A 26,851-nucleotide genomic window follows, 5' to 3' on the forward strand; every position below is an offset into this window, starting at 1 on the left:
CTCGACTGGCATTAATGTGTGTTGACTGCTAAGAGCCCTGTTAAAATAAAAGTTTCATCAAAAATATGCACTCTCGACTGTACAATACAAAATAACGTAACATAATGAACTCACTTATTCTTACAACACAAACGTCTTCGTTTTTCCATCCATCTTCGCATAACATTAACAAAAATGATTTATTTTTTTTAACACCGAACACATGGACTACCCACCAATATGTCATTCTAGAAGTGCGAGAATGAATCGTACCTGTAGACGCGGTCCCAGGGCCCGCGCTCCTTGAGCGAGGCGCGGCAGGACTTGGGCAGGTTCTGGTAGGACTCGCGCAGGAAGGCCGTCACCTCGCACAGCAGCACGCACGCCACCAGCCGCAGCGCGCGCGGGCACGCCGCGCCGCCCGGCCCGCCCGCCGGCCGCAGGCTCGCTGCCGGCCCACACACACACCATACAATACTAACACTAGCACGCACGCCACCAGCCGCAGCGCGCGCGGGCACGCCGCGCCGCCCGGCCCGCCCGCCGGCCGCAGGCTCGCTGCCGGCCCACACACACACCATACAATACTAACACTACACTACACTACAGTTAGCGTCGAGTGCTCGTTCCGATCGGCTGTTGCGCGACCTACCGTGTGACTCATTTGTTTACGCCGCCGTGCGAACGTGTCTCGTTCATACAATAACCAACCTAATTATTACTGTGACTGAGTTCTATTTAACTTGAAGTGTCGTAATTACATTAATTGCACCATGATTTGTTTAAAGTGCGAACTCGAGGTTACTGATGGTGTTTTATGCAGTGATTGTAAAGGAAGTCTTCATTTCGGATGTGCTGGTCTCCTGGAAACTACTCATCGCAAGATGACCAGCGAAAAAAAAGCGAGCTGGCGTTGCACCACTTGCCGCGGTGTCGGAAATATTCCGACACCCACTAATGTGAAAAATGCGAAAGTAGAAAAACAATCGCTCCCGGCGAAGACTAACAATACTCCTACCGGGTCCAGTGAATCCAGTGTCCTTACTCAGCTCGAACAAGGATTTAAATCCGTCCTGACGGAAATCAAGGAATTTCGAGCCGATTTCGGCGTCTTGCGGGCGGACCTGCAGTCTTGCAAGGACAGTGTCAACAATATCGAAACGAAACTAAATGAGTTTGAACCTCGTTTGTCAACTGCAGAAGACCGGCTTAGCCTTTTAGAGGATAATCCACTCTCTTGCCTAGGTTGCAGTCGGACCTAGATAAAGCCACGACTATTATTTCTACCCTCCAACAGGAATGTGAGGCTCGCGAGCAATACTCAAGAATAAACAATGTTGAGATTTCTGGCCTGCCTTTTAAAAAAGGGGAGAGCCTTATTAGCATTCTAGAAAACATATACGCCACAGTGGGATTAAAATTGGAGGTTCAGAATATAGATAATGTTCAACGGGTGCGACGGTTCCATACTGTGCCCAGCGAAGAGGGCGGCGATAACGATTTCGACCGGTCGTCGAATGTACGTGAACCGGCGGTGATCGTAAAGTTTACCCGCCGTATTTACAAGGATGAACTTCTCTCGGCGGTGCGAGCTCGAAGGGGCATCACGACATCTTCTATCGGCCTCCCCGGGCCAGCTGTGAACCTGTACCTGGGTGACCACCTCACTCCGGCCAGTAAGATGCTACTCAAGCAGGCGCGTGAGCTCAAAAAGGAAAACAAAATCGCCTACCTATGGATAAGGGACTGTAAAATTTTAGCTAGAAAAACCGAGACGTCTCAAGTTATGGTGATTAATAAAAACTTCAATTTCAACAAGTTTAAGTGACTGTTTTTATTAGTATTGTTCATTGTCATAAAAATAAATGTTCGTAAAATATGTATATTAACGATACCCTTTATTAAATCCTCAGCATGTCTCGCTAATGAAATCGCTTCCCTGTCTAGCCGCATAAAAAATAGTACTTATTTTTCGTTTTACTCGCAACACCCACCCTCTCCATTTATATTTAATATACTCTGGTACTCAGAGACTACGTGGTTCACTCTGGCTTTAATAATAATAAAAACATTTATACTAATTCATGTATTCATAAACTTACTGCCGGCCTAACTGTCAATTTAACAGGTTATTATCATTAGGTTATGTATTACCGAGAGTTGGTTAAATGCACACTTTTTTGACAGGGAAATCTTCGACAGTAGGTATATTGTTTATCGTTGCGATAGATCAGCTGGCTCGAGTGGGGCGGAGCGGGGCGGGGGGGTGGCGGTCGCTGTGCGCCGGGAGCTCATGCCGACTCCGCGATACTGGCCCTGTCCCTCTCCATCATCCTCTGAGTGCATATGGTTGTCATTACCTATATCGCAAACTGATGGTCAAGGACAAACATTCTTAAATATTTGTTGTGTTTACATTCCGCACGGGCCGCAATATAGGGATACATTGGAAAACTTTTTTGAAATCTGTAGTGAATTAATAATAGACAATCCAAACGATATTTTTCTTATAACTGGTGATTTTAATATTTCTGACGCACAATGGGTTAAAAATGACTGTTATAAAATGACCTTAGCTAACAACAACAGTTCTCCTCTACAATTGCTTAGTGAGTTTTTATCATACACAGGTGTTGAACAATACAACGGTTGTTTTAACATTAATCAACGTGTGCTTGATCTCATTTTTTGCAATAAAAATTGCATAGTTACAGTAAGTGATGATGTTTTAACACCTGAGGATTTGCATCATAAGGCTCTTCAGATTGAACTTAACTTAGATTACACACCACCGCTGAAGCCGGCTTCTACTTACGTATACCGTTTTATGAAGCTAATTTTAATCAAATAAATATTGAATTATCAAAAATTCACTGGATCGAATATTTTCAAGGCCGTGCACTGGAGGATTGTGTAATACTTTTCTATGACATATTAAATAGATTGATTGACAGGTATGTTCCAAAAGTACCGCAACGTTCATCGTGTTCAAAGCCCCCTTGGTATACTAGGTCTCTTAGAAGACTTCTGAATGAGAAAAAGAAATACCATAAACTGTGGAAGACTTTCAATAATCCCTTAGATTTCGACACTTTTAAAACTATAAGAAAAAGAATTTTAAAATTGGAGCCAATATGTTACAGAAATTATATTAACAATACTGAAGCCAAAATTAGTACTCACCCTAAATTCTTTTGGACTTATATAAAATCAGTTTTTGTTAAGAGTGGTCTCCCACAGCTTATGCACTATAAGGGTATGACAGCCTCAAATGGTACACAAATATGTGATTTTTTCAATCAACATTTCCACTCAGTTTTTGAAAAACCTACTGTTAGTTCTGTTGACTTGAATAATCTTCTACCTGTAAATGATACAGTGTTTGATATGGACACTATTTTTATAACTAAAGACCTTGTTAACAAATATCTTAAACGTATAAACATTAATAAGGGTGCTGGTCCTGACGGTATACCTCCCATCATAATTAAAAGATGCTCCTCTAGCTTGACATTGCCTATAACTTTACTTTTTGAGAGGTCTATCAGGGAGGGGTGTGTACCTTCACTTTGGAAACAGGCATTAGTTACACCAGTACCAAAAGGTGAAGTTAGCTCGGACATAGAGAAATATCGCCCTATATCGAAATTGTGTCAGTTTGGCAAAATTTTAGAGAAGATTGTTAGTGATCAGCTTTCTATTGCGATGCGGCGTCATATCATTCCAAACCAACATGGTTTTCTTAGTGGTCGTAGTGTCGAATCGAATCTTCTATCTTATACAGAAGCCATATTAACCGCGCTAGATAACAACTGTCAAGTGGACGCTGTGTATACCGATTTTGCCAAGGCTTTCGACAAGGTCTGTCATGAGCGCTTACTTATAAAGCTGTGGCATTTTGGTATACACGGGGATCTTTATCGCTGGATAAAATCCTATGTAGAAAATCGTTCGCAGGCCGTAGCTGTGAAGGGGCATATTTCTCATTATAGGTCTATCAGTTCTGGTGTACCGCAGGGTTCCCATTTGGGGCCCTTGTTATTTGTCCTGTACATAAATGATATCACTGAATGTATCAAAAATTCAAACATGCTTTTATACGCCGACGACACGAAAATTTTCAGAGTCATACGAAATCCAGAAGATTGTACTTTACTACAAAACGATTTACATAATTTCCAGACTTTTTGTAACACAAATAATCTTTTCTTAAACCCAGAAAAATGTCTTGTTATTAGCTTTAGTAGAAAAAGGACAACTATTAATTTCAAGTATGATCTTTGTAATAAGGAGTTAACTCGTGTGAACCAGATCCGTGACCTCGGCGTAATCATTGACTCAAAGCTTACCTTTGTACCCCACATTGATAATATCTTAAATAAATCTTTTAAGCAGTTGGGATTCATATTGCGCGTAGGTAAAGATTTCAGGAGACCTTCGACGTATAAGATATTATTTAATAGTTATGTCCGTAGTCGATTAGAATTTGCTAGTTCAGTGTGGAACCCGCTATATAAAATTCATGGCGATAGAATAGAGAGAGTGCAAAAGAAGTTTGTAAGAGCAATTGAATATCGCACTGGAAATAAATACATAGATTACACTACCGCTATGAAAAGACATAATATTTTACCCTTGAGCTTGCGTCGCGAACGCACTGATATTATAATTCTCTATAAAGTCATTAACAACATCATCGACGCCCCTGAGTTATTAAAATCTGTTTCATTTAGAGTACCCCGTCGTTGTGAGCGAGCATGTAGAAAGAAGAACCTCTTTTATATTCCTCGTAGTCGAACCGCATATGCGAGAAACGGTTTCATTGGAAGAGCATGCAGGATGTATGATGATAAGTTTCAAAATGTAGATATTTTCAGTGAAAAGTTCGGTAGTTTCAAACAACTTACATTGAAATGTATTAATGGACTTAAATTAGATAGTTAACTTTAATTACAATTATTGTTTGTTATTAGTGTTATTGCAATGTACTTCATCTTTGCTTTTATTTTTGTTAGGATGTACGAGCATTATTTGTAACTTCAATTTGGCAACTTAGAATTTCAGGTTTAGTTTAGTAATTATATATATTTAGGTTATATGGTTTTCATACTATATTTAAGGAAACTGTAGGTCTATAAGTCTATTACCCTATATTGTAACAATTTATCAATATAAGAGACTGTTTGTTTCTAAATAAAGAAAATAAATAAAAAAAAAACACTAGCTCGCACGCCACCAGCCGCAGCGCGCGCGGGCACGCCGCGCCGCCCGGCCCGCCCGCCGGCCGCAGGCTCGCTGCCGGCCCACACACACACCATACAATACTAACACTAGCTCGCACGCCACCAGCCGCAGCGCGCGCGGGCACGCCGCGCCGCCCGGCCCGCCCGCCGGCCGCAGGCTCGCTGCCGGCCCACACACACACCATACAATACTAACACTAGCACGCACGCCACCAGCCGCAGCGCGCGCGGGCACGCCGCGCCGCCCGGCCCGCCCGCCGGCCGCAGGCTCGCTGCCGGCCCACACACACACCATACAATACTAACACTAGCACGCACGCCACCAGCCGCAGCGCGCGCGGGCACGCCGCGCCGCCCGGCCCGCCCGCCGGCCGCAGGCTCGCTGCCGGCCCACACACACACACCATACAATACATCATGCCGACTCCGCGAGACTGGCCCTGTCCCTCTCCATCATCCTCTGAGTGCATATGGTTGTCATTACCTATATCGCAAACTGATGGTCAAGGACAAATATTCTTAAATATTTGTTGTGTTTACATTCCGCACGGGCCGCAATATAGGGATACATTGGAAAACTTTTTTGAAATCTGTAGTGAATTAATAATAGATAGTCCAAACGATATTTTTCTTATAACTGGTGATTTTAATATTTCTGACGCACAATGGGTTAAAAATGACTGTTATAAAATGACCTTAGCTAACAACAACAGTTCTCCTCTACAATTGCTTAGTGAGTTTTTATCATACACAGGTGTTGAACAATACAACGGTTGTTTTAACATTAATCAACGTGTGCTTGATCTCATTTTTTGCAATAAAAATTGCATAGTTACAGTAAGTGATGATGTTTTAACACCAGAGGATTTGCATCATAAGGCTCTTCAGATTGAACTTAACTTAGATTACACACCACCGCTGAAGCCGGCTTCTACTTACGTATACCGTTTTTATGAAGCTAATTTTAATCAAATAAATATTGAATTATCAAAAATTCACTGGATCGAATATTTTCAAGGCCGTGCACTGGAGGATTGTGTAATACTTTTCTATGACATATTAAATAGATTGATTGACAGGTATGTTCCAAAGGTACCGCAACGTTCATCGTGTTCAAAGCCCCCTTGGTATACTAGGTCTCTTAGAAGACTTCTGAATGAGAAAAAGAAATACCATAAACTGTGGAAGACTTTCAATAATCCCTTAGATTTCGACACTTTTAAAACTATAAGAAAAAGAATTTTAAAATTGGAGCCAATATGTTACAGAAATTATATTAACAATACTGAAGCCAAAATTAGTACTCACCCTAAATTCTTTTGGACTTATATAAAATCAGTTTTTGTTAAGAGTGGTCTCCCACAGCTTATGCACTATAAGGGTATGACAGCCTCAAATGGTACACAAATATGTGATTTTTTCAATCAACATTTCCACTCAGTTTTTGAAAAACCTACTGTTAGTTCTGTTGACTTGAATAATCTTCTACCTGTAAATGATACAGTGTTTGATATGGACACTATTTTTATAACTAAAGACCTTGTTAACAAATATCTTAAACGTATAAACATTAATAAGGGTGCTGGTCCTGACGGTATACCTCCCATCATAATTAAAAGATGCTCCTCTAGCTTGACAATGCCTATAACTTTACTTTTTGAGAGGTCTATCAGGGAGGGGTGTGTACCTTCACTTTGGAAACAGGCATTAGTTACACCAGTACCAAAAGGTGAAGTTAGCTCGGACATAGAGAAATATCGCCCTATATCGAAATTGTGTCAGTTTGGCAAAATTTTAGAGAAGATTGTTAGTGATCAGCTTTCTACTGCGATGCGGCGTCATATCATTCCAAACCAACATGGTTTTCTTAGTGGTCGTAGTGTCGAATCGAATCTTCTATCTTATACAGAAGCCATATTAACTGCGCTAGATAACAACTGTCAAGTGGACGCTGTGTATACCGATTTTGCCAAGGCTTTCGACAAGGTCTGTCATGAGCGCTTACTTATAAAGCTGTGGCATTTTGGTATACACGGGGATCTTTATCGCTGGATAAAATCCTATGTAGAAAATCGTTCGCAGGCCGTAGCTGTGAAGGGACATATTTCTCATTATAGGTCTATCAGTTCTGGTGTACCGCAGGGTTCCCATTTGGGGCCCTTGTTATTTGTCCTGTACATAAATGATATCACTGAATGTATCAAAAATTCAAACATGCTTTTATATGCCGACGACACGAAAATTTTCAGAGTCATACGAAATCCAGAAGATTGTACTTTACTACAAAACGATTTACATAATTTCCAGACTTTTTGTAACACAAATAATCTTTTCTTAAACCCAGAAAAATGTTTTGTTATTAGCTTTAGTAGAAAAAGGACAACTATTAATTTCAAGTATGATCTTTGTAATAAAGAGTTAACTCGTGTGAACCAGATCCGTGACCTCGGCGTAATCATGGACTCAAAGCTTACCTTTGTACCCCACATTGATAATATCTTAAATAAATCTTTTAAGCAGTTGGGATTCATATTGCGCGTAGGTAAAGATTTCAGGAGACCTTCGACGTATAAGATATTATTTAATAGTTATGTCCGTAGTCGATTAGAATTTGCTAGTTCAGTGTGGAACCCGCTATATAAAATTCATGGCGATAGAATAGAGAGAGTGCAAAAGAAGTTTGTAAGAGCAATTGAATATCGCACTGGAAATAAATACATAGATTACACTACCGCTATGAAAAGACATAATATTTTACCCTTGAGCTTGCGTCGCGAACGCACTGATATTATAATTCTCTATAAAGTCATTAACAACATCATCGACGCCCCTGAGTTATTAAAATCTGTTTCATTTAGAGTACCCCGTCGTTGTGAGCGAGCATGTAGAAAGAAGAACCTCTTTTATATTCCTCGTAGTCGAACCGCATATGCGAGAAACGGTTTCATTAGAAGAGCATGCAGGATGTATGATGATAAGTTTCAAAATGTAGATATTTTCAGTGAAAAGTTCGGTAGTTTCAAACAACTTACATTGAAATGTATTAATGGACTTAAATTAGATAGTTAACTTTAATTACAATTATTGTTTGTTATTAGTGTTATTGCAATGTACTTCATCTTTGCTTTTATTTTTGTTAGGATGTACGAGCATTATTTGTAACTTCAATTTGGCAACTTAGAATTTCAGGTTTAGTTTAGTAATTATATATATTTAGGTTATATGGTTTTCATACTATATTTAAGGAAACTGTAGGTCTATAAGTCTATTACCCTATATTGTAAAAATTTATGAATATAAGAGACTGTTTGTTTCTAAATAAAGAAAAAAAAAAAAAAAAAAAAAAAAAAAATACTAACACTAGCACGCACGCCACCAGCCGCAGCGCGCGCGGGCACGCCGCGCCGCCCGGCCCGCCCGCCGGCCGCAGGCTCGCTGCCGGCCCACACACACACCATACAATACTAACACTAGCACGCACGCCACCAGCCGCAGCGCGCGCGGGCACGCCGCGCCGCCCGGCCCGCCCGCCGGCCGCAGGCTCGCTGCCGGCCCACACACACACCATACAATACTAACACTAGCACGCACGCCACCAGCCGCAGCGCGCGCGGGCACGCCGCGCCGCCCGGTCCGCCCGCCGGCCGTAGGCTCGCTGCCGGCCCACACACACACCGTACAATACTAACACTAGCACGCACGCCACCAGCCGCAGTGCGCGCGGGCACGCCGCGCCGCCCGGTCCGCCCGCCGGCCGCAGGCTCGCTGCCGGCCCAAACACACACCATACAATACTAACACTAGCACGCACGCCACCAGCCGCAGCGCGCGCGGGCACGCCGCGCCGCCCGGCCCGCCCGCCGGCCGCAGGCTCGCTGCCGGCCCACACACACACCATACAATACTAACACTAGCACGCACGCCACCAGCCGCAGCGCGCGCGGGCACGCCGCGCCGCCCGGCCCGCCCGCCGGCCGCAGGCTCGCTGCCGGCCCACACACACACCATACAATACTAACACTAGCACGCACGCCACCAGCCGCAGCGCGCGCGGGCACGCCGCGCCGCCCGGCCCGCCCGCCGGCCGCAGGCTCGCTGCCGGCCCACACACACACACCATACAATACTAACACTAGCACGCACGCCACCAGCCGCAGCGCGCGCGGGCACGCCGCGCCGCCCGGCCCGCCCGCCGGCCGCAGGCTCGCTGCCGGCCCACACACACACCATACAATACTAACACTAGCACGCACGCCACCAGCCGCAGCGCGCGCGGGCACGCCGCGCCGCCCGGCCCGCCCGCCGGCCGCAGGCTCGCTGCCGGCCCACACACACACCATACAATACTAACACTAGCACGCACGCCACCAGCCGCAGCGCGCGCGGGCACGCCGCGCCGCCCGGTCCGCCCGCCGGCCGTAGGCTCGCTGCCGGCCCACACACACACCGTACAATACTAACACTAGCACGCACGCCACCAGCCGCAGTGCGCGCGGGCACGCCGCGCCGCCCGGTCCGCCCGCCGGCCGCAGGCTCGCTGCCGGCCCAAACACACACCATACAATACTAACACTAGCACGCACGCCACCAGCCGCAGCGCGCGCGGGCACGCCGCGCCGCCCGGTCCGCCCGCCGGCCGCAGGCTCGCTGCCGGCTCTCACACACACCATACAATACTAACACTAGCACGCACGCCACCAGCCGCAGCGCGCGCGGGCACGTCGCGCCGCCCGGTCCGCCCGCCGGCCACAGGCTCGCTGCCGGCCCACACACACACCATACAATACTAACACTAGCACGCACGCCACCAGCCGCAGCGCGCGCGGGCACGTCGCGCCGCCCGGTCCGCCCGCCGGCCACAGGCTCGCTGCCGGCCCACACACACACCATACAATACTAACACTAGCACGCACGCCAGACATTCAATAATAGTAGTTTATGTGACATTTACATAATAAAAGGCATTCAAATACACGAGTGTGGGTTTAAGAAACGAATGAAGTGAGTTTCTTAATAGGATCACATGAGTGTTTTAATAGATAAACTGTACGTCAAATGGCGGCAAATTAAAACTTTTTTTACGCATGTCACGCATTCGTAGTTTTTTTTTTTAATTCAGAGACAAACTAGAGTCGGAGGCCTATTTCCGTATCATTCGATACAAACTAACATGCGAGATATGTCAAAATTGTATGCACATTTCGAAAAGGCATCTCAACTGATATAAGAATAGAGATAAAATGGAATCGCTTTTTTTTTCAGAGATGTTCCAAAGGACTATGCGTCAAAATGGCCCCAATACCAACAGAGTTGAGAGTAAGGTCATTAGATAGGTATTTCTATGTACTTCATTTCGTTCTATGGGCACCAAGCGAAATTCCATTGCAGAACTGAGATATTGGTATTTTAGTCAAAATGTCGTCACCCTTATTACCTAGGCAATATAGTCCACCGCCGGGCCAGCGCGGCAAATCATTCAGTGTGCTCGCCCGGCACGTCCATTTTGGCTAAAATACCAATATCTCAGTTCTGCAATGGAATTCCGCTTGGTGCCCATATAACAAAATGAAGTGCATAGAAATACCTATCTAATGACCTTACTCTCATTTCTGTTGGCGTTGGGTCCAGGCTCCATACAAAGTTGCCCATGGTCCTTTGAAGTCATAACCAAATCGATTTTGATGTAGTTATGAAGCAATTACAACATCATCACAGATAAGAAATTGGTTGTAACAAAACAGTTTATTGTAATGTTGGCCATTATTTACGGATTTTGAAGGCATCATAGAGGGTTTATGATATGTGTGTAGATAAAACTATTGTATGGCGGTTAGCGTGGAGCTTGTGGTTCGTGGCTGAGGCATGAACCGATGGTGAGGAGAGAATACTCTCGATGATGACGGTTTGAGTTTTAAATAAGTTTTTGGCAAAAAAAACGTTTTTGGAACAAGATTTTATTGCTGAATGTACTTTTCTTTCCACAGGCAACTAATACCTACTCATCGAGACAATTATAACGATATTATATTACATGATACTATATTAGTTTGCGTTGTATTATCACAGAGTCCCCATGACCACCTCTGGTCTCCATCATCAGATCAGCTTCATGTCATCATAATATTAATAATATTGCATTGTCATCCGATTTACATATGTATGCAAAATTTCAGCTCAATCGGAAAGTGGGTCAAATTTGGATTTCAAGATTTGGCCCACACTAACTAACTAACGAGTACATACTAACAGGGCAAGTTAAATAAAAGCTTGTAATAAAACTAAATGTACGACATTAATTAAGTACGAAGGTCATGAAGTCGCAGTCGCATATTTTTGTCTGGTTTATCAAATTACCGCTGCATGTATCATGCTTGTGCGAATTAATATGATTCGTTTTTCAAAAGTAACATCATTTACACAGTATACGTAAGACGAAAGTGGAGGACCCGCGCGAAATTACCTATCCATGCAAACGTAGTCTTCATTTTCCTCTTTAGAGATTAACAGTATTGAAAATATTTTCACACATTTTTTTGTATATCAACCATAGCTATGCCCCTACGTTTGATTTTATTTCCAATTTTTAATTATTATAGTTAGGATCATTTAAAGATTTTTATGAAACCTGTTTTTACTCCTAATCTTTACAATAATCAAAAAGTCAAACGCAGCGGCATAGCTATGCTACAATCAAATTATGTAAAAAATGTCAATGGAATGAGGAAAATGGGGACTACGTTTGTATGGAGAGACGACCGTCCTCTTTCCTCTTAATCAAGCTGAAATGAGTCACTCACCTTCGTCGAGGAAGTCCTCCTCCTCATCTTGCTGCAGCAGGTCGCGTTGTCCGTCGGGGTCGGTCACGACGTTAATAACGTTGTCGATGTATTTTTTGTCTTCTATTAACATCTCTTCCAACCGGTTTCCTATAGCCTGCGTTGAAAATAGTCCATTAGCTAATTATCGTGATAAAAATGATGAAAAAATAACACTTATTTATTTAGCGTCCCGTTATTGCGCTACTTTCCATCCAGCTCTAGTTTTCGTTCATTTGACGAAATTTGGACATATACCTCGCCGCATAAATTACGTATTACATTGCAATCACTGAAGTCTTAATAATAGATCAATATCTACATTAAAAATGAAATTTCGCAAGTTGCGAATTAATAATGAAATATATTATTCGCGAATAGCCAGTCAAGTGGACGAAAACTAGAACCTAGACGGAAATTAGCGCACTATATACTTAATGAAAAGTCATGACCTTATGACACCGGTTGTAGATTCAATTTCTGAATACTGCAGAAAAACACTTACTTCAGCCCATTGATAAAATAGTTTTGCAGCTAAACGTTGTCTTTTTAGGTGCGGACTCGTAGTGACTAGAAAAAAAAACAATTTTAAGATCCCTATTAATTTATCAAAGCAAGTAAACATTGATTAAACTTTTATTTACCGGTTGCTTTAGACATATTGGACTTCAACCAGTAGGGCCACTGGCCTTTGTTGCAGTTGTGGACCAAATGTGCACACTCAAGTAGCATGGCGGCTCTTCCGACCACCACCGTGTTAGGCTGAAACAATACAATCAAATGTTACGATGTAAGTTACACTATTACAGAATAAGTATTTCATATAGACCGGCCAATCCCCACCCCAGCCCGAATGAAGTTACCTCATCCTGCGGCAGAAGATTATCTACAGATTGACAGAATTTTAGTTCGATTAGTAAGGCGATGACAGTAAGTTCAACCGATATTTTCAACTGACTGCCCTAAGGAACACACACACACACGAACACACATTGTTGCGTATACAGATATGACGTGCGAAAATAGATACTTAAACAATTCCCGTAATATGGCGTGTACAAGTGACACTAGTTGCCCAGTCCTCATAAGCCCAAAAAGGGTATCAACCTCGGAATGAGAGATAGTAAGCTGGAAAGTCGGGCAGCATCTAAAGCGCGGCAGGCCGGCCTACAACGGCCCGGAGCTTCCGCACCGCCTCTGACTTTACAGGTAAAGTGGTCACCAAGTCCAGCAGCGCGGCCATGAAGAGCGCATCCGGCGTGGCGCCGGGCTGCGTGGCGTCCAGCAGGAAGCTGAAGCGCGCCAGCCCCGCGCAGAGCGGCGCCGCCGCCACCAGCCGCCGCCGCTTCAGCACCACCACCTCCGACTCGCCGCCTCCCGAGCCGCCCTCGGCCGAGCCGCGCCGGGACATGTCTGTGGAATGTTGGAGCGGATAATACCAGGAATCGTACACAGCTACACATCATTTTATCCATACAACTCTTACAATACACCTGTATAAAGGCAGTATTAAATTGAACCCTCTTGCAGCTGGAATAGAGTTATTTATCACGTGTTTTTGTCATTGAATCTTGAATACAGTTTCAAAGATTTTGTTTTTTCGGCGAATTTTGTTTCGAGTGTGTACGGTAACAAATATTTATGTCAACGTTTTCGTCATAACACATAGATCTCAATTTTGTATGTATACTATTGGATCTGTTTAGCTTTTAGCCATTAAGCATTCTGTTTGTCTACGTCTGTAGTGCAAGTCTGTTTTTATATTACATGTAGATATTGTTATATCACTGTAATTTCAGCTATACTCGTAAGTTTTAACCAAATCGAACTGTAATTTAGTATAATACGAGATAGAAAGTAGATTAGGTAATTGAATTGCCATTTAAGTATCTGGGTTATAGAATAGAGTTAAGTAAGTAAAATTTATTTGGGCCTGTTTCATAATATCCAAGTATGTAAAGTATTGGATAACTAATTAACAAATAAATTAACTGCCAGATAAAACTTCCTGCAAAACTTAGCACATTATCAACCAGTTAAGCTTATTTGAGGATAGTCGTAGCTTATTAGAAACGCCAACAGTGACTTAATTCGTCAAGTGGCAAGTAGCCTATTCAGGACTTTACTTGGACATTGTGAAACAGGCCCTTAGTGAAATGTATTTGTTTTCCATTAGGCTTAATCGACGACACTGTATTACAGAAATATACTCGACAGCCGGTTTTAGCTTTATGGAAAATCAAAGTGGATTACGCAGTTACTAAATAAAATATATAGGGTACCCTTACATCCGCCACTTGTTTCCTCGATGCTGCCGTCTCTTTTCTTCCCCATCTTTCTCAGACCAAATCTGTTCAACCTGTCTTCTACCCGTTTACGAGCTCTGAAAATAAATGACTCAATTTAGGAAAATACAATGGGGAGCTTTGGAATAATTCCGAAAAGTAAGGTGGTCTACTTCAAAAAAGAACTATTTGTACCTATTGTTCGATTTTTTTTAGCATTAGAAAAAAGGTAAGCGATCTTGACGTGTCTTTTTATTAAAAAAACACTTTTGAAAAATAAGTCACAGCAAATATGTAACAATTATAAATCATACACGATTATTTACATCATTTTGCTTTCATAAGCAATAATATACCTACCTAAACAAATTTTTATAAAGCGTGTTTCGATAATTTTCGAAAAAAAGATACATCAAGATTATTAACCTTTTTTCAAATGCAAAAAAAAAACGAACTATAGTGATAATGACACATAAACGTAAAAAACGTACTCTATAAAACTGACTTGGATAGCAGATTTTATATAGATAAATATTCGGAATTAAGCCAAAGCACCTAACAATGTTTTCTAAAATCATTACCACAAATACAGAGCGTATAAATATAAAGCTCGAATCGTGTTAAGCGGACTACGAATTATAATAACCTACAAAATTTAAGCGTACATTTTGGTGAAAAATATTTATAGTCAGAAAATGTTTAAATGGATAATGTTAATACCTGATACAAACCATTAGTCCAGCAGCTTAAAATGTACTTTATAGTTCACGAGAAAAACCAACAAACATTTAAATACCACCGACAAATATTTATAGCATCCTAAGCATCAGCAAATAGCTTAACACCGAAGTGATATTTTAAAAACGTAACGTAAGTTACATAACAGTTAACCATTTTGTAAGGCGGCGTTGTTTTTAATTCAACACGTTCACGCATGTTAAGAGTTGTCGTATTTTTTATTTTATTTAATGCTATTTATTTTATCGAATATTATAGTAATATTAGATATAGTGCCATTTTGTTTTTTTTTTTTTTTTTTTATGTTGGTCCCATGGAGTTTGATGATTTGCTGATTGGATCATACTTAAAGTAAGTCGTGCGCACGCACCTCAGACCGCATACTGACCCAGTTGCATTGGTGACAGTATGAGCCGCCCCACACTAGCGTCTTTCGAGCGTCGGCGTCTAGTCAGCGCAATAGAAAATGGCGTCGCTGCGCAGTTGCGTCGAGCAGCAGCCATAGAGTTGACTAGACGCCGACGCTCGGGAGACGCTCGTTTGGGGTGGCCCTATAAACGCAACCGTACCTGTTGAGCGTGTAGCCGACGCGGCGCTTGACGTGCACGGGGCGGCTGGGCAGCGGCTGCGCGGCGAGGTTGGGCCGCGCCAGCGAGATCATGCTGCCCGAGATGGGCAAGGATTCGCCGGAACCGCCGCCGTTACGCAGCAGTGACGCCGACTGCGGCTTATGCCGGAACCAGTTCACTGAAGAACACGCAAGAAATTAACTGACAAATTCCATTATTAAAGTATTGAGATTGACTGACTTAAGTTCCTACATAGAATACCAAAAAAAACTGTTCTTGTAGTACATGGTTGTAATACATGGCTTAATCCTGAAATATGCAAAGTGCTCCTTTTAATGATAAGAAATGGCGGTTTGATTACGCTCCTACTATGATTGTGGTGCCGTCCATAGTGGGTGTGGGACAGTGAACGGAAATAAAACATGGAAGCATTCTGAACGGTCAATTATAGCCCAACGTAAACTACCCTAAGGTGGGCGGGGTTACAAACTACTCGATTGGCAACTTCAGTTCGACCGATATGACAGTCAGTGATAGATGGCTAAATCGGTTTATAAAAACAACGTTTTTTTACAATTAAAAAAGTCTTCATGTGTCGTGAAGTGCTGCAGAAGTTATGCTGAACATTCCAAGGACAGTAGGATCACGAACTGCATACGACTTTCATAACAACATACGTCTTTTTAGATTACGAGGATGTAATGGAATATGCCAAATGAAGTAGATGATTTTATTAACTTATGTTTGATTTAGATATTTTCTATATTATAATAAATTCCTTATTACAGATTTGTATGTTCCTTCTATCTTTCATGGGAGGGACCTATAAAAAACTACCTAGTTATTCGTTATTCGTTATTCGTATTCGCGGGCTGGGTTTCCGCAACTCGACGTCGCAATTCGCGCCTATTTTGCGTGATGGCAACTACCTAGTTATTTGGTATACTTTAGGTATAATCCGATTCCCACAAGATGCTATTCGCAGCGAACTATGGAAAAAAGCTGTCCAATTAGAGAGACATGAAATTGATTGAATGCCTGGCAAGAGATCTAGAACATGTTTTATTAATACCAAAGATGAAGATTTCAACTTGTCAAAAAAAGGGTTCACACAGCTTAATAAAACCGCAGTTCGTTCAATGGTTTGTTACGCCCGCCCTGTGACAACCAACCCGTGAGATAACCATACCCGGTCTCCTATATGTAGTATATGTAGATATTTTTTCTGTCACTCTTTCAATGAAATTGTTTAACAAATACATACATTATCCGAAAATGTGGATCATTTGAATCCACCCTCTACTGTCATATATCCCAGATCCCTGTATGGCTAAGACTGTCGAAACTTGCAGTTGCCCAGAAACTTTTGCTCCGTCTTGCATTTAGACAACGCACGTAGAGGTCAGTATTTCCGAAAAAAAAACTTCCGTTGGAACTGAAAGTGGGGATGAGCCTTTATTGTCACGCAGTCTTTTCAAATATTTTTGACCCGATTGTACCCATGTAAATTTTGCTGGCTGTACCTGAAGTACCTGAACGTGACTACGCTCTGCCATACAGATTAATAATAAAAATGTTCTAGGTATATAAATACTTATTATAGCGGAATATGTTAACATGTGCGGATTCCGTGTTTTATTTCCGTTCACTGGTGTGGGACATATTGCTTATTTGACAGCTGCCAAATAGTATGAAGATGTCGCCCCACGAAAGTTCATATTTTCACCGGGTCGTGCGTTAGCGTCGCTTATATTTCCTCCACCCTCCACCAACGTCGTTCAAATCCAATACGTAACGCCATATTTAAATAAGAACTGCATTCTAAACATGTCCACGCGTCAAAATGTCCATTTAGCGTCGCTTATGTTTGGCATTGTACACCACCAGCCTTCGTACCTTTATAAGAAGCTAACCTGGGCTCATAACTCCAGATCCTCGGAGGTTAGGTCATCTAGAAACCTACAACTTGTCTGCCCTCGTCACCACTCAGTGGCCTTTAGTGATTGTTTCCGGTACGCTGCTACGAAGGTTTGGAATGAACTGCCTCCACCAGTCCGTTCGCTGAAGTTCTTAAGTGGCTTCAAATCGAAATGTCGTGCACACTTATTTGAAATTCAAGTACAATCGTCCTAGTGACATGTCTATAAATCACACTTACGTTTTCACGGCAAATTAATGTAATTTTGTAGCGGTTCTTAGTTGATATTGTAATGTTCATGGCCATGATTTTTTTTTCTGGTTTTTAATTTTAAATGTTTAGTTTTTATATCAATGTTTTATGTTAGAATGTTAATTTCTTTGTGTTTCGTTGGCGCACGTGTCACCATTAACTCTAGACTAAGTTAGTTCCCCACAGAAAACCATCGTCACGAATTGCCGCGGCATTATGCTGAGTGGGGATCCTATTTTGGCGTCCAAATGTTTTTTTGTCTGCATGCCTTCTTTTTTATGTACTATGTTGTGGCGTTAAAAAAATGTATTTTCTTTCTTTCTTCTTTCAATACAACAAATTAAAAGTGTCCATACTGTTCATAGGTTCAGTATTTGATGATCCCAGAAAATGGTTCCAACTATTTCAACAGTCATTAATTTGACGATCATTCTTGTGCCCTAGGTAGAAATTCTCTTAGAGGTTGCTGAGCCACATACATAGATAAATAAATTAAATGTGTAAATATTTATTGCGCATTACCTAAGCCGCTGAAGTGGAACTTGGAGGGCACGGATTTGGAGTGCGATATGTTATGGTGGGGCGTCATATCAGCCGACGAGGTGGAGGGGATGGTGCGCTCGGACTGGCGCGGCGTCAGCGGGTAGCGGCGCGTGCGCACCGACAGCGGCGACTGGCTGGCCGACTCCGACCCTCCCTCGGTCTCCAGTAGACTCTGCTAATCGAGTGAAACCTTAGTATGCCAATATGCCGGAAAACGACCTATTAAGTCAACAAAATTTGATTAATTGACAGAAAGTTATCCTTTCAACTCCTCAAAAATGACGTATGCTATCTGAAGGGCTATAGGAGGAATCTTCTGTCAATGCACTTGTAAAATTAGCATAATATGACAATCAATAGCGTAATACTTAAAAAAAAGGGTTGACAAAACTACGAAGCCTAAATTTGCCTCCAGCCACATTAACTTGGCCAGAACTAATGTTATGCGCTGTTGCGGGTCAGTATTAAATATGCTGAGGTGAGCCCATTTCGTGGTAAACAATGTCAGCAGATTTTTTTAAAATATATATATACTTCTGTATGTAATTTAAGTTTTATCACGAAATAAATGATTTATGACTAATCTGTAATCAAAATTATACTATTGTAGCTGATGAAAAATTCGACATGTCGGGAAGATAAAAACTAAGTTAGGATATTTGGATTTTCTTTTTTTCACATTAAACTATTTTTATTATATATTCACATTAAATAAATAGTCATTGTGATTTTAATGGGCATGTATTTTTTTGGCAAAATTATATTTTATTCAAGCAGTGTTGGGCACAGAAGGCAAAATTATAATGGATTCCTTTAATGATCAAGGAGTGTATTTATTTTATATGTTCGAGTAACTTACATGTGCCCCCGTAGATGAAGTGCTCCTCTTCTTGAAGGTGAACTTTTTATGACTCCTGTCGTCAGCAGCACAGCCCGAGTCTGCTCCTGTGTCAGAGCCGCGCTCGTCGTCTTGACTGCGAGGTATATGTCTGTGAATTGGTATTTCACATTAATTATCAATTTAAATTTGCAAGGAAATAAAATAAAAAATATTCATCGAACCCAAAATACGACATCACTTATCTTTTCACTTTGTCTCCGGAGAGACAAGTGCTAATTACTCCCAGGGAGATGGAAAGTGTCGCCAAAAGGTGACGTTTGACAATTCACTTACTACAAAAGATATAGTAATCGTACGGTGCATTTTTATTCAGCAAATGTTTACACATCGCGGTGTCAAGCAGCCCGCTCAGTGCCACCACTCGGAACTCCTCGCCGTGGACTTCGCGAACGTAACTCTGTTTATACCTTATGACGCGAGTTGTCTGCATATTGGCCTCTTCGGTTGGCTGTCTGGTCGCTCCGCGGTGTCGAGCAGCCCGCTCAGTGCCACCACTCGGAACTCCTCGCCGTGGACTTCGCGAACGTAACTCTGTTTATACCTTATGACGCGAGTTGTCTGCATGTTGGCTTCCTTCGGTTGGCTGTCTGGTCGCTACGCGGTGTCGAGCAGCCCGCTCAGTGCCACCACTCGGAACTCCTCGCCGTGGACTTCGCGAACGTAACTCTGTTTATACCTTATGACGCGAGTTGTCTGCATGTTGGCCTCCTTCGGTTGGCTGTCTGGTCGCTACGCGGTGTCGAGCAGCCCGCTCAGTGCCACCACTCGGAACTCCTCGCCGTGGACTTCGCGAACGTAACTCTGTTTATACCTTATGACGCGAGTTGTCTGCATGTTGGCCTCCTTCGGTTGGCTGTCTGGTCGCTCCGCGGTGTCGAGCAGCCCGCTCAGTGCCACCACTCGGAACTCCTCGCCGTGGACTTCGCGAACGTAACTCTGTTTATACCTTATGACGCGAGTTGTCTGCATGTTGGCTTCCTTCGGTTGGCTGTCTGGTCGCTACGCGGTGTCGAGCAGCCCGCTCAGTGCCACCACTCGGAACTCCTCGCCGTGGACTTCGCGAACGTAACTCTGTTTATACCTTATGACGCGAGTTGTCTGCATGTTGGCCTCCTTCGGTTGGCTGTCTGGTCGCTACGCGGTGTCGAGCAGCCCGCTCAGTGCCACCACTCGGAACTCCTCGCCGTGGACTTCGCGAACGTAACTCTGTTTATACCTTATGACGCGAGTTGTCTGCATGTTGGCCTCCTTCGGTTGGCTGTCTGGTCGCTCCGCGGTGTCGAGCAGCCCGCTCAGTGCCACCACTCGGAACTCCTCGCCGTGGACTTCGCGAACGTAACTCTGTTTATACCTTATGACGCGAGTTGTCTGCATGTTGGCTTCCTTCGGTTGGCTGTCTGGTCGCTACGCGGTGTCGAGCAGCCCGCTCAGTGCCACCACTCGGAACTCCTCGCCGTGGACTTCGCGAACGTAACTCTGTTTATACCTTATGACGCGAGTTGTCTGCATGTTGGCTTCCTTCGGTTGGCTGTCTGGTCGCTACGCGGTGTCGAGCAGCCCGCTCAGTGCCACCACTCGGAACTCCTCGCCGTGGACTTCGCGAACGTAAATCTGTTTGTACCTTATGACGCGAGTTGTCTGCATGTTGGCCTCCTTCGGTTGGCTGTCTGGTCGCTCCGCGGTGTCGAGCAGCCCGCTCAGTGCCACCACTCGGAACTCCTCGCCGTGGACTTCGCGAACGTAACTCTGTTTGTACCTTATGACGCGAGTTGTCTGCATGTTGGCCTCCTTCGGTTGGCTGTCTGGTCGCTCCGCGGTGTCGAGCAGCCCGCTCAGTGCCACCACTCGGAACTCCCCGCCATGGACTTCGTGAACGTAACTCAGCAGAAGTCGCACTTGCAAGTATAGATTCTGTGAAATAAATGTTACATTAAGGGCCACTTGCCCTTCCTGGGTTTGCCACTAACTCTGAGTTAACCCAGGATTAAATTGTAGTGGTAACACTGGGTTTAACCGGTTAACCTCGAGTTAGTGGCCAACCCTGGATGACGCAAGTGGCCCTTAAAGAAAGAAAAGGCAGTATGGCAACTTTCGGTCAAATTTATAGCTCGCGGGCCATAGCTACGGAAATAACTTTTTATTGAAATCTCACCGCATTGTCGAGCATCTTGAGCTCCTTGTGCATGGCGGCGAACCTGGTGACGAGCACCCGGAAGGTGGACTCGACGACGAAGGTCTCGACGGCGCGGTTGGCGTTGGGCCCCAGCCCCGCGCCGAAGTTGGTCGCGTACCCGCTCTGCAGGTGGCTCATGTCCGGCGACTTCGACGTGTTGCGCTTTTGTTGATCTGGACAGGGAAATCAGTTTATATGGGCATATCAAGCACCTTTAATAGAATTTGGCATTTGCGTCTAGCCTCATAGCGTGTCTGGCGCGAAACAATTTCACGCGTTATTAAATTAGATGCATTTTTCATGTCATGATATGTAAGGTTCGTTCTTGGACTTCTTGAAACAGACAAATAGCGTAATTCAGAAACGTCTGTGAAATCTGAAATGTATGTGTTTGTTAGAAAAATAAATTAGTTAACACTGGTAATCATCAAGAATGAGCACACAATGCAGTATGTAAGGTCGATTTTGGACGTTGCAAATTGAAAATACGGTTTGTAAGTATGACATAAAATTATATTATTATTTGTTTGTTTGTAGTAGGAGCAGATCCGAACCAAGCGTTTGGACCCCAAAAGTTAGGGGCAGACAAAGGCAAGGTCAGGGGCACCATTAAAAGTAATGAACTTACTCATAGGCGACACCATCATAGATGGATCGGCGCAAAACCCGATGGTAGAGTGCAGGTTGTCCAACACTTCTTTAATGGGAGCAAACTTCGTCATCTCTTTCAGTCTTAGCGTAAACTTGGAGACAGACGCTGTTCTCAGTTGCCGAAGAGACTTCTTGGCTTGGATTCGAAGGGTGTCAGCTATGGGGCAGCGGAGAGCCGTGGCGCATCCGTGAGAACAGCCTAGTTGGCGGAGTAACCTAAAAATATATTTAGACATAGACAATTAATGGAAACATAGCTATTCTCTTTTGGGTATAGCGTGTCTTAAGGAAAAACCGCAGACAAGTAATTTTGTCAAAAAAACAATGTAGGTTGTCATTGTGTTTTGAAATATAACAACATTGTGTTAAATAAGCGGGATGACTAGGACACATTTTGTCAAGAGTAGCATGAGTTGAGTATGCACTAGATAAGTCGGAACGGCAGCTTTCAGGCAACTAAAAGTGTTGATTGTTAAAAGCTTTAAACACCTCCCTGAATTTAGTAACTGATGACAGTGATGTAGCCATATGCTGAAGTGAGATGGTGATATCTCCATCTTGTCTCACGTTTTGCGGTGCTTCTCTCGTCACTTACGAAATCCAGGAAGCTCTTAAGTAATAAAAAAGCCTAAATAAATTCAAGATCGTGAAGCGAATACATCGCCACCGCTCTTTTATCTTGTTATTTATATGTCTGAATAGTTAAATCCGTGGTCACCTGAGAATGATATGCAGTAACATATAATAGGGGCAGTCCAAGTCCTCTTCCTCTCTCTTTTCCTTGGTGCTGTCGCCGGTTTCCACATTAGTTGAATCCTGGCTTTGCGCGCAAGGTAGCCCGGAGTCTCTTCCCTAGAACACACACGATATTTTAGTATCAAAACACATTGAGATAGATTCTTTCATATTTGTATTTTTATTGTTTGTGCGGCGTTAAGTCTTGGGTGAGATGTTACTGGTATACCTAATAGGTATTTACGTAATTTGATCGTTTCAGATATTAGCTAAAATAGCTAAATGATAAGTTTATTAGATTTTTGTAAGACGATAAAGTTTAATTTTAGTTAAAATTTGGTAACAATAAAAATATCAAACTTACTTGGCAGAAGCGTGCAATTCGTGTATCTAATGTATTAAAATATAATGATTAGTGCATGTTATTTGACGTCGTAGCGTGGCAATTTTTCGACTTAGCCGCACAAAAACATAAATTATAATTTCCACTTTACCTTGTTATCCTTATCCTTCATAAACTCGGTCAAGGGGTCGACACATCCAGGCTGGTTGTCTTCCACGTTGGTACTGTTCCAGTTCTTATGGACTCCCAACTCCATTAACGTGTCGACTAGGTTCAATATAACTTCCATCACTCGAATTGATATGTAGTGACTGTCCATTACACATACTGAGTAAACAGCCTGAAATGGATTGTACATTAAAAATGTTATACAGTACCTAGTCGGTTATTATGTTTGCTCCAGGAAACCGAAGGCTTAAAATACTTTTCAATTTAGGTTTAAAGGTGGCAAACTTTTGGTATTGTGGCTGTTTTCGTCTTTTACTCACAAATATTGTTTTACGAGTACATGCTCAGGGTGGCATTTATGATTGATTGATAGGTTTAAAAAAGTAGTTGCTGACTGAACAGATTACTGATATTACCTTCAATACGACTTGGAAGTCGATATCCCCGTCTTTAGTGATATAGTGTATGGAGCCGGGCGCCTCCTGCACCTCCTCGACGACGTACGTGATGTTGGAGTCGGTCTGCGAACGCGTGAGGCTCGGCTTGCGCTCCGGCGAGGCCATGTGCTGCGAACCCACCATGCTCACAGAGTCCATCTGCGATTCTAGCGAGCCCTGCGTAAATAACACGGGTTACCAGACCGTTCATTATTTAAAAGTTGCGTTTAAATCTAGCGAATGCGCCACTAGTGTACTGCGAAGCATTAGTAATATTATTAATAATAATAAATAACGATCGGCGCATTTAGCAGGTCTGGACAGACCTTGAAAATCTTCGAAAATCAGCGTTATACGTATCAAAGAGCTGTTTGTGAATGAAACCACCTAAATGAAATATATATCTCCAGCACTGTTGCAGATAATACATAGATTTAATCATGTCGTAATTATATACATAGGTTATGTACCTGTTGAGTTTTGGAAAGATAATCCGGTGACGGCGTTGGCGTGTGCTCCGTGACGGTTATAATTGGGTTCTTCTTTTTTTGCATATTCGTGGGCTTCGCGCCCACAAACCCATGTGCTCGCTCCGTCTTTATCTCTCCAATGTACCTGCAATACCGTTCTCTTTTTAATTAAAAGAAAAACAAATTTTCTGAGGGACTAGCACTGGCCATTATATCGCAAGATGGATAGTTTTATGCGCCCAGGACTTCAGTCACGCGATCGACTGTGCTAGACCCGCTGTGACACCAACTTCATTTGTTATCAGATATTAAATTTAGAATCACAAAACCAATACGATTTTTACAACGGTTTATCCAGTGGTTTAGTTACATTCTACTGTATTTACTGTGCTCATGCTATGAAGTATTGCAGCAAGTATTTCTCTATAACATGCCATGTTTTAATTTATTTGAACACAGTTGATTCTTATTTACATTCTTATTTACATGTTCTTAAATGAAAGCGATATAGTGCCGAATGCAACCCACATCCTAGCTAATATAAAAGAGACGGAAGCAGTTATAAGGTTAAGCAAGATAAATAAATATAGATACTGTCGCTTACACGTATAGGTGCGTCTCTATCCATCACCCCTATGATGGCGTGATTGTTTAATAGTATGCTTATCTGTTTAACTACAATTTAATGCGGATATTTAGAACTAAAAGACAATCTACAAATACTTAGCACTGAAATATACGCATGAACTGCATGTTGCCTGGTGAATCTTGTGCGTGCATACAACCACTTTGATGTTTGTGCGCGTTTAGTGTGTGTTCTTGTGCTCAAGTTGTATCAAAGTAATTGTTAGCTTGTCTAAGCCTAGTCAGATAGCGCGCCCGCTCTAAATTACTTAATAAAAAGTTCTAGGCGTAAAGAAAAATACGCGACATCCGGAACGATAGGCTTGCATCTACAACGAAGCGACTACCTACTGTCCTCGGGAATACTTCACTTACCCATTGGAGGCTAGCTCGTCTATCAGACAGCTAGCGACCCAACGTTCGTCCACAATAAAGTACGGGAAAAAGCGTTAACAACACGGGAGAAAGAGAAAATACATATGTTTAAACAGGAAATGTCAGAGAAATGTGAGGAGGTTTAAATCATGCTGTGCTGGATTAGAAAAAATATAATAAATTCAAATTTTTAGCTCTAATTCGAATGGAATGTAAAATCCGCACTAATTAGCATTTAAATCTAGCGAATTAAAGGTCCTATGGAATGGAAAAAAGCTTCTATCATAAGTACCATAGCTCATAGCTTCAAAAGCCTGAAATTTTGTAACTTCCCAGAATGTGTTTAAAATTACTAGTTCCACCTGCCTTTGGTTTTGTTAAATGATATACTTTGCAAATGCATAGGTAATATTGGATGGGGATAGCCAAACAGTAAAAATATTAAATTATATTTAGATATCTACTCACCTAAGACTAGGCATACTTTTGCCTTTGATCAGATTACATGGCAGGAGGTCGCCGGTTAGACGAGGGGCTATCGCCGGGAAATGAGATCCTAAAGCAGAATTCGGTCTATCTTCATTATTGTCCAGACTTCTATGATACTCCTGAAAAAAATACGTTTTAATTTCCACCCTACAAGCGAATATAAAGCAATAGAGAGGTAATAAAAAATAATATCTACAGATAGCATTCTTACGGCAGTATGGAAACTGAACTTGTGATCATCGTGTCCAATTTTCTCTAATGCCTTTTCTGATTTCGAGAACATTTTCGTTTCTACAAAAGCTTTGAGATCGGCCATTTTCATTTTCCTTTTAACTTTTTCACTCGCCCGTCTCGTCAGGGGTTCTTCCTCAAGTTTGGGAGAAGCCAGAGGGTAAGATATTTCAGTAACTGGGGACTCCTTCAAATCGGGAACCTCCATGAAGTTTTTAAGAGAATCCCTTTTCTTCATTTCGGGACTTTGATATATGGAAACTTCGATTTTGGGAATGGGTAGGGAATTACTTCTTCTTCTCGGTTGTGTTTGTTTAGATAGGTCATCGCATATGTCGCGTAATCTGAAAAGTGCGAAGTCTTAAAAGTGAGCATTTACATTTGTTAAAGGATAAAGTCGAATACTTACTGATTGCCAATCCTAATGAGGGACTAGGGCTAGGAAAGTAATGAAAAGGAAGCCAGTAGCAGTAGAAATCAGTTAAATTTCTGTTTCTAGAATACGCCAGTAAGAACTAGCAGGTGCACCGTTAATTTTTACAGTACGTATGGTGTTACTTTACCGCACTAGTGCGATAACTAGCACTTTACGTGCCTATGTCGTAATTTTAAAGGGCCATACGTACGATCACGTCTGAAAATATCGATACGAAAAAAGTGCCAAAAATGTGTATAAACGACTTCATTGCCCATATATTAAGGTAGTGTATACATATTTATGGCACATTTTTCGTACCGATATTTTCAAACGTGACTGAAAACGTTGTACGATACACATACTATTTCACCACACCGGCACGTAAAGGCTCTTTTGATTATTCAAAAAATGGATGAGAAAGTTGCATATTATCCATAAGAGTGGAAAAGTAATTTGATGCATATTGTAGCTGGTAGAGTTGAGTTATAAGTCAG

The 26,851-nt window shown here is 42.5% G+C and overlaps 1 protein-coding gene across 1 annotated transcript in view; it reads right to left on the reverse strand.

Moving 5' to 3' along the window:
- LOC133516032 (protein unc-80 homolog) overlaps window positions 1–26,851 on the reverse strand; it is an 82,717-nt gene that overhangs the window by 44,468 nt on the left and 11,398 nt on the right. The window contains exons 11-30 of the mRNA XM_061848716.1: window positions 25,905–26,283; window positions 25,688–25,827; window positions 25,220–25,249; window positions 24,221–24,365; window positions 23,730–23,927; window positions 23,297–23,485; window positions 22,786–22,919; window positions 22,045–22,283; window positions 21,396–21,589; window positions 21,000–21,154; window positions 19,202–19,331; window positions 18,322–18,514; window positions 15,630–15,807; window positions 14,326–14,420; window positions 13,260–13,450; window positions 12,682–12,799; window positions 12,543–12,607; window positions 12,020–12,155; window positions 253–427; window positions 115–153 (exon numbers count right to left, since the gene is read on the reverse strand). Coding sequence (XP_061704700.1) covers window positions 115–153; window positions 253–427; window positions 12,020–12,155; window positions 12,543–12,607; window positions 12,682–12,799; window positions 13,260–13,450; window positions 14,326–14,420; window positions 15,630–15,807; window positions 18,322–18,514; window positions 19,202–19,331; window positions 21,000–21,154; window positions 21,396–21,589; window positions 22,045–22,283; window positions 22,786–22,919; window positions 23,297–23,485; window positions 23,730–23,927; window positions 24,221–24,365; window positions 25,220–25,249; window positions 25,688–25,827; window positions 25,905–26,283 — 3,123 coding nt within the window. The remainder of the gene's footprint in view (window positions 1–114; window positions 154–252; window positions 428–12,019; window positions 12,156–12,542; window positions 12,608–12,681; window positions 12,800–13,259; window positions 13,451–14,325; window positions 14,421–15,629; window positions 15,808–18,321; window positions 18,515–19,201; window positions 19,332–20,999; window positions 21,155–21,395; window positions 21,590–22,044; window positions 22,284–22,785; window positions 22,920–23,296; window positions 23,486–23,729; window positions 23,928–24,220; window positions 24,366–25,219; window positions 25,250–25,687; window positions 25,828–25,904; window positions 26,284–26,851) is intronic.

This window comes from Cydia pomonella, chromosome 3 (assembly GCF_033807575.1).
Source record: "Cydia pomonella isolate Wapato2018A chromosome 3, ilCydPomo1, whole genome shotgun sequence".
In the NCBI taxonomy this organism is placed as follows: Eukaryota; Metazoa; Arthropoda; class Insecta; order Lepidoptera; family Tortricidae; genus Cydia; species Cydia pomonella.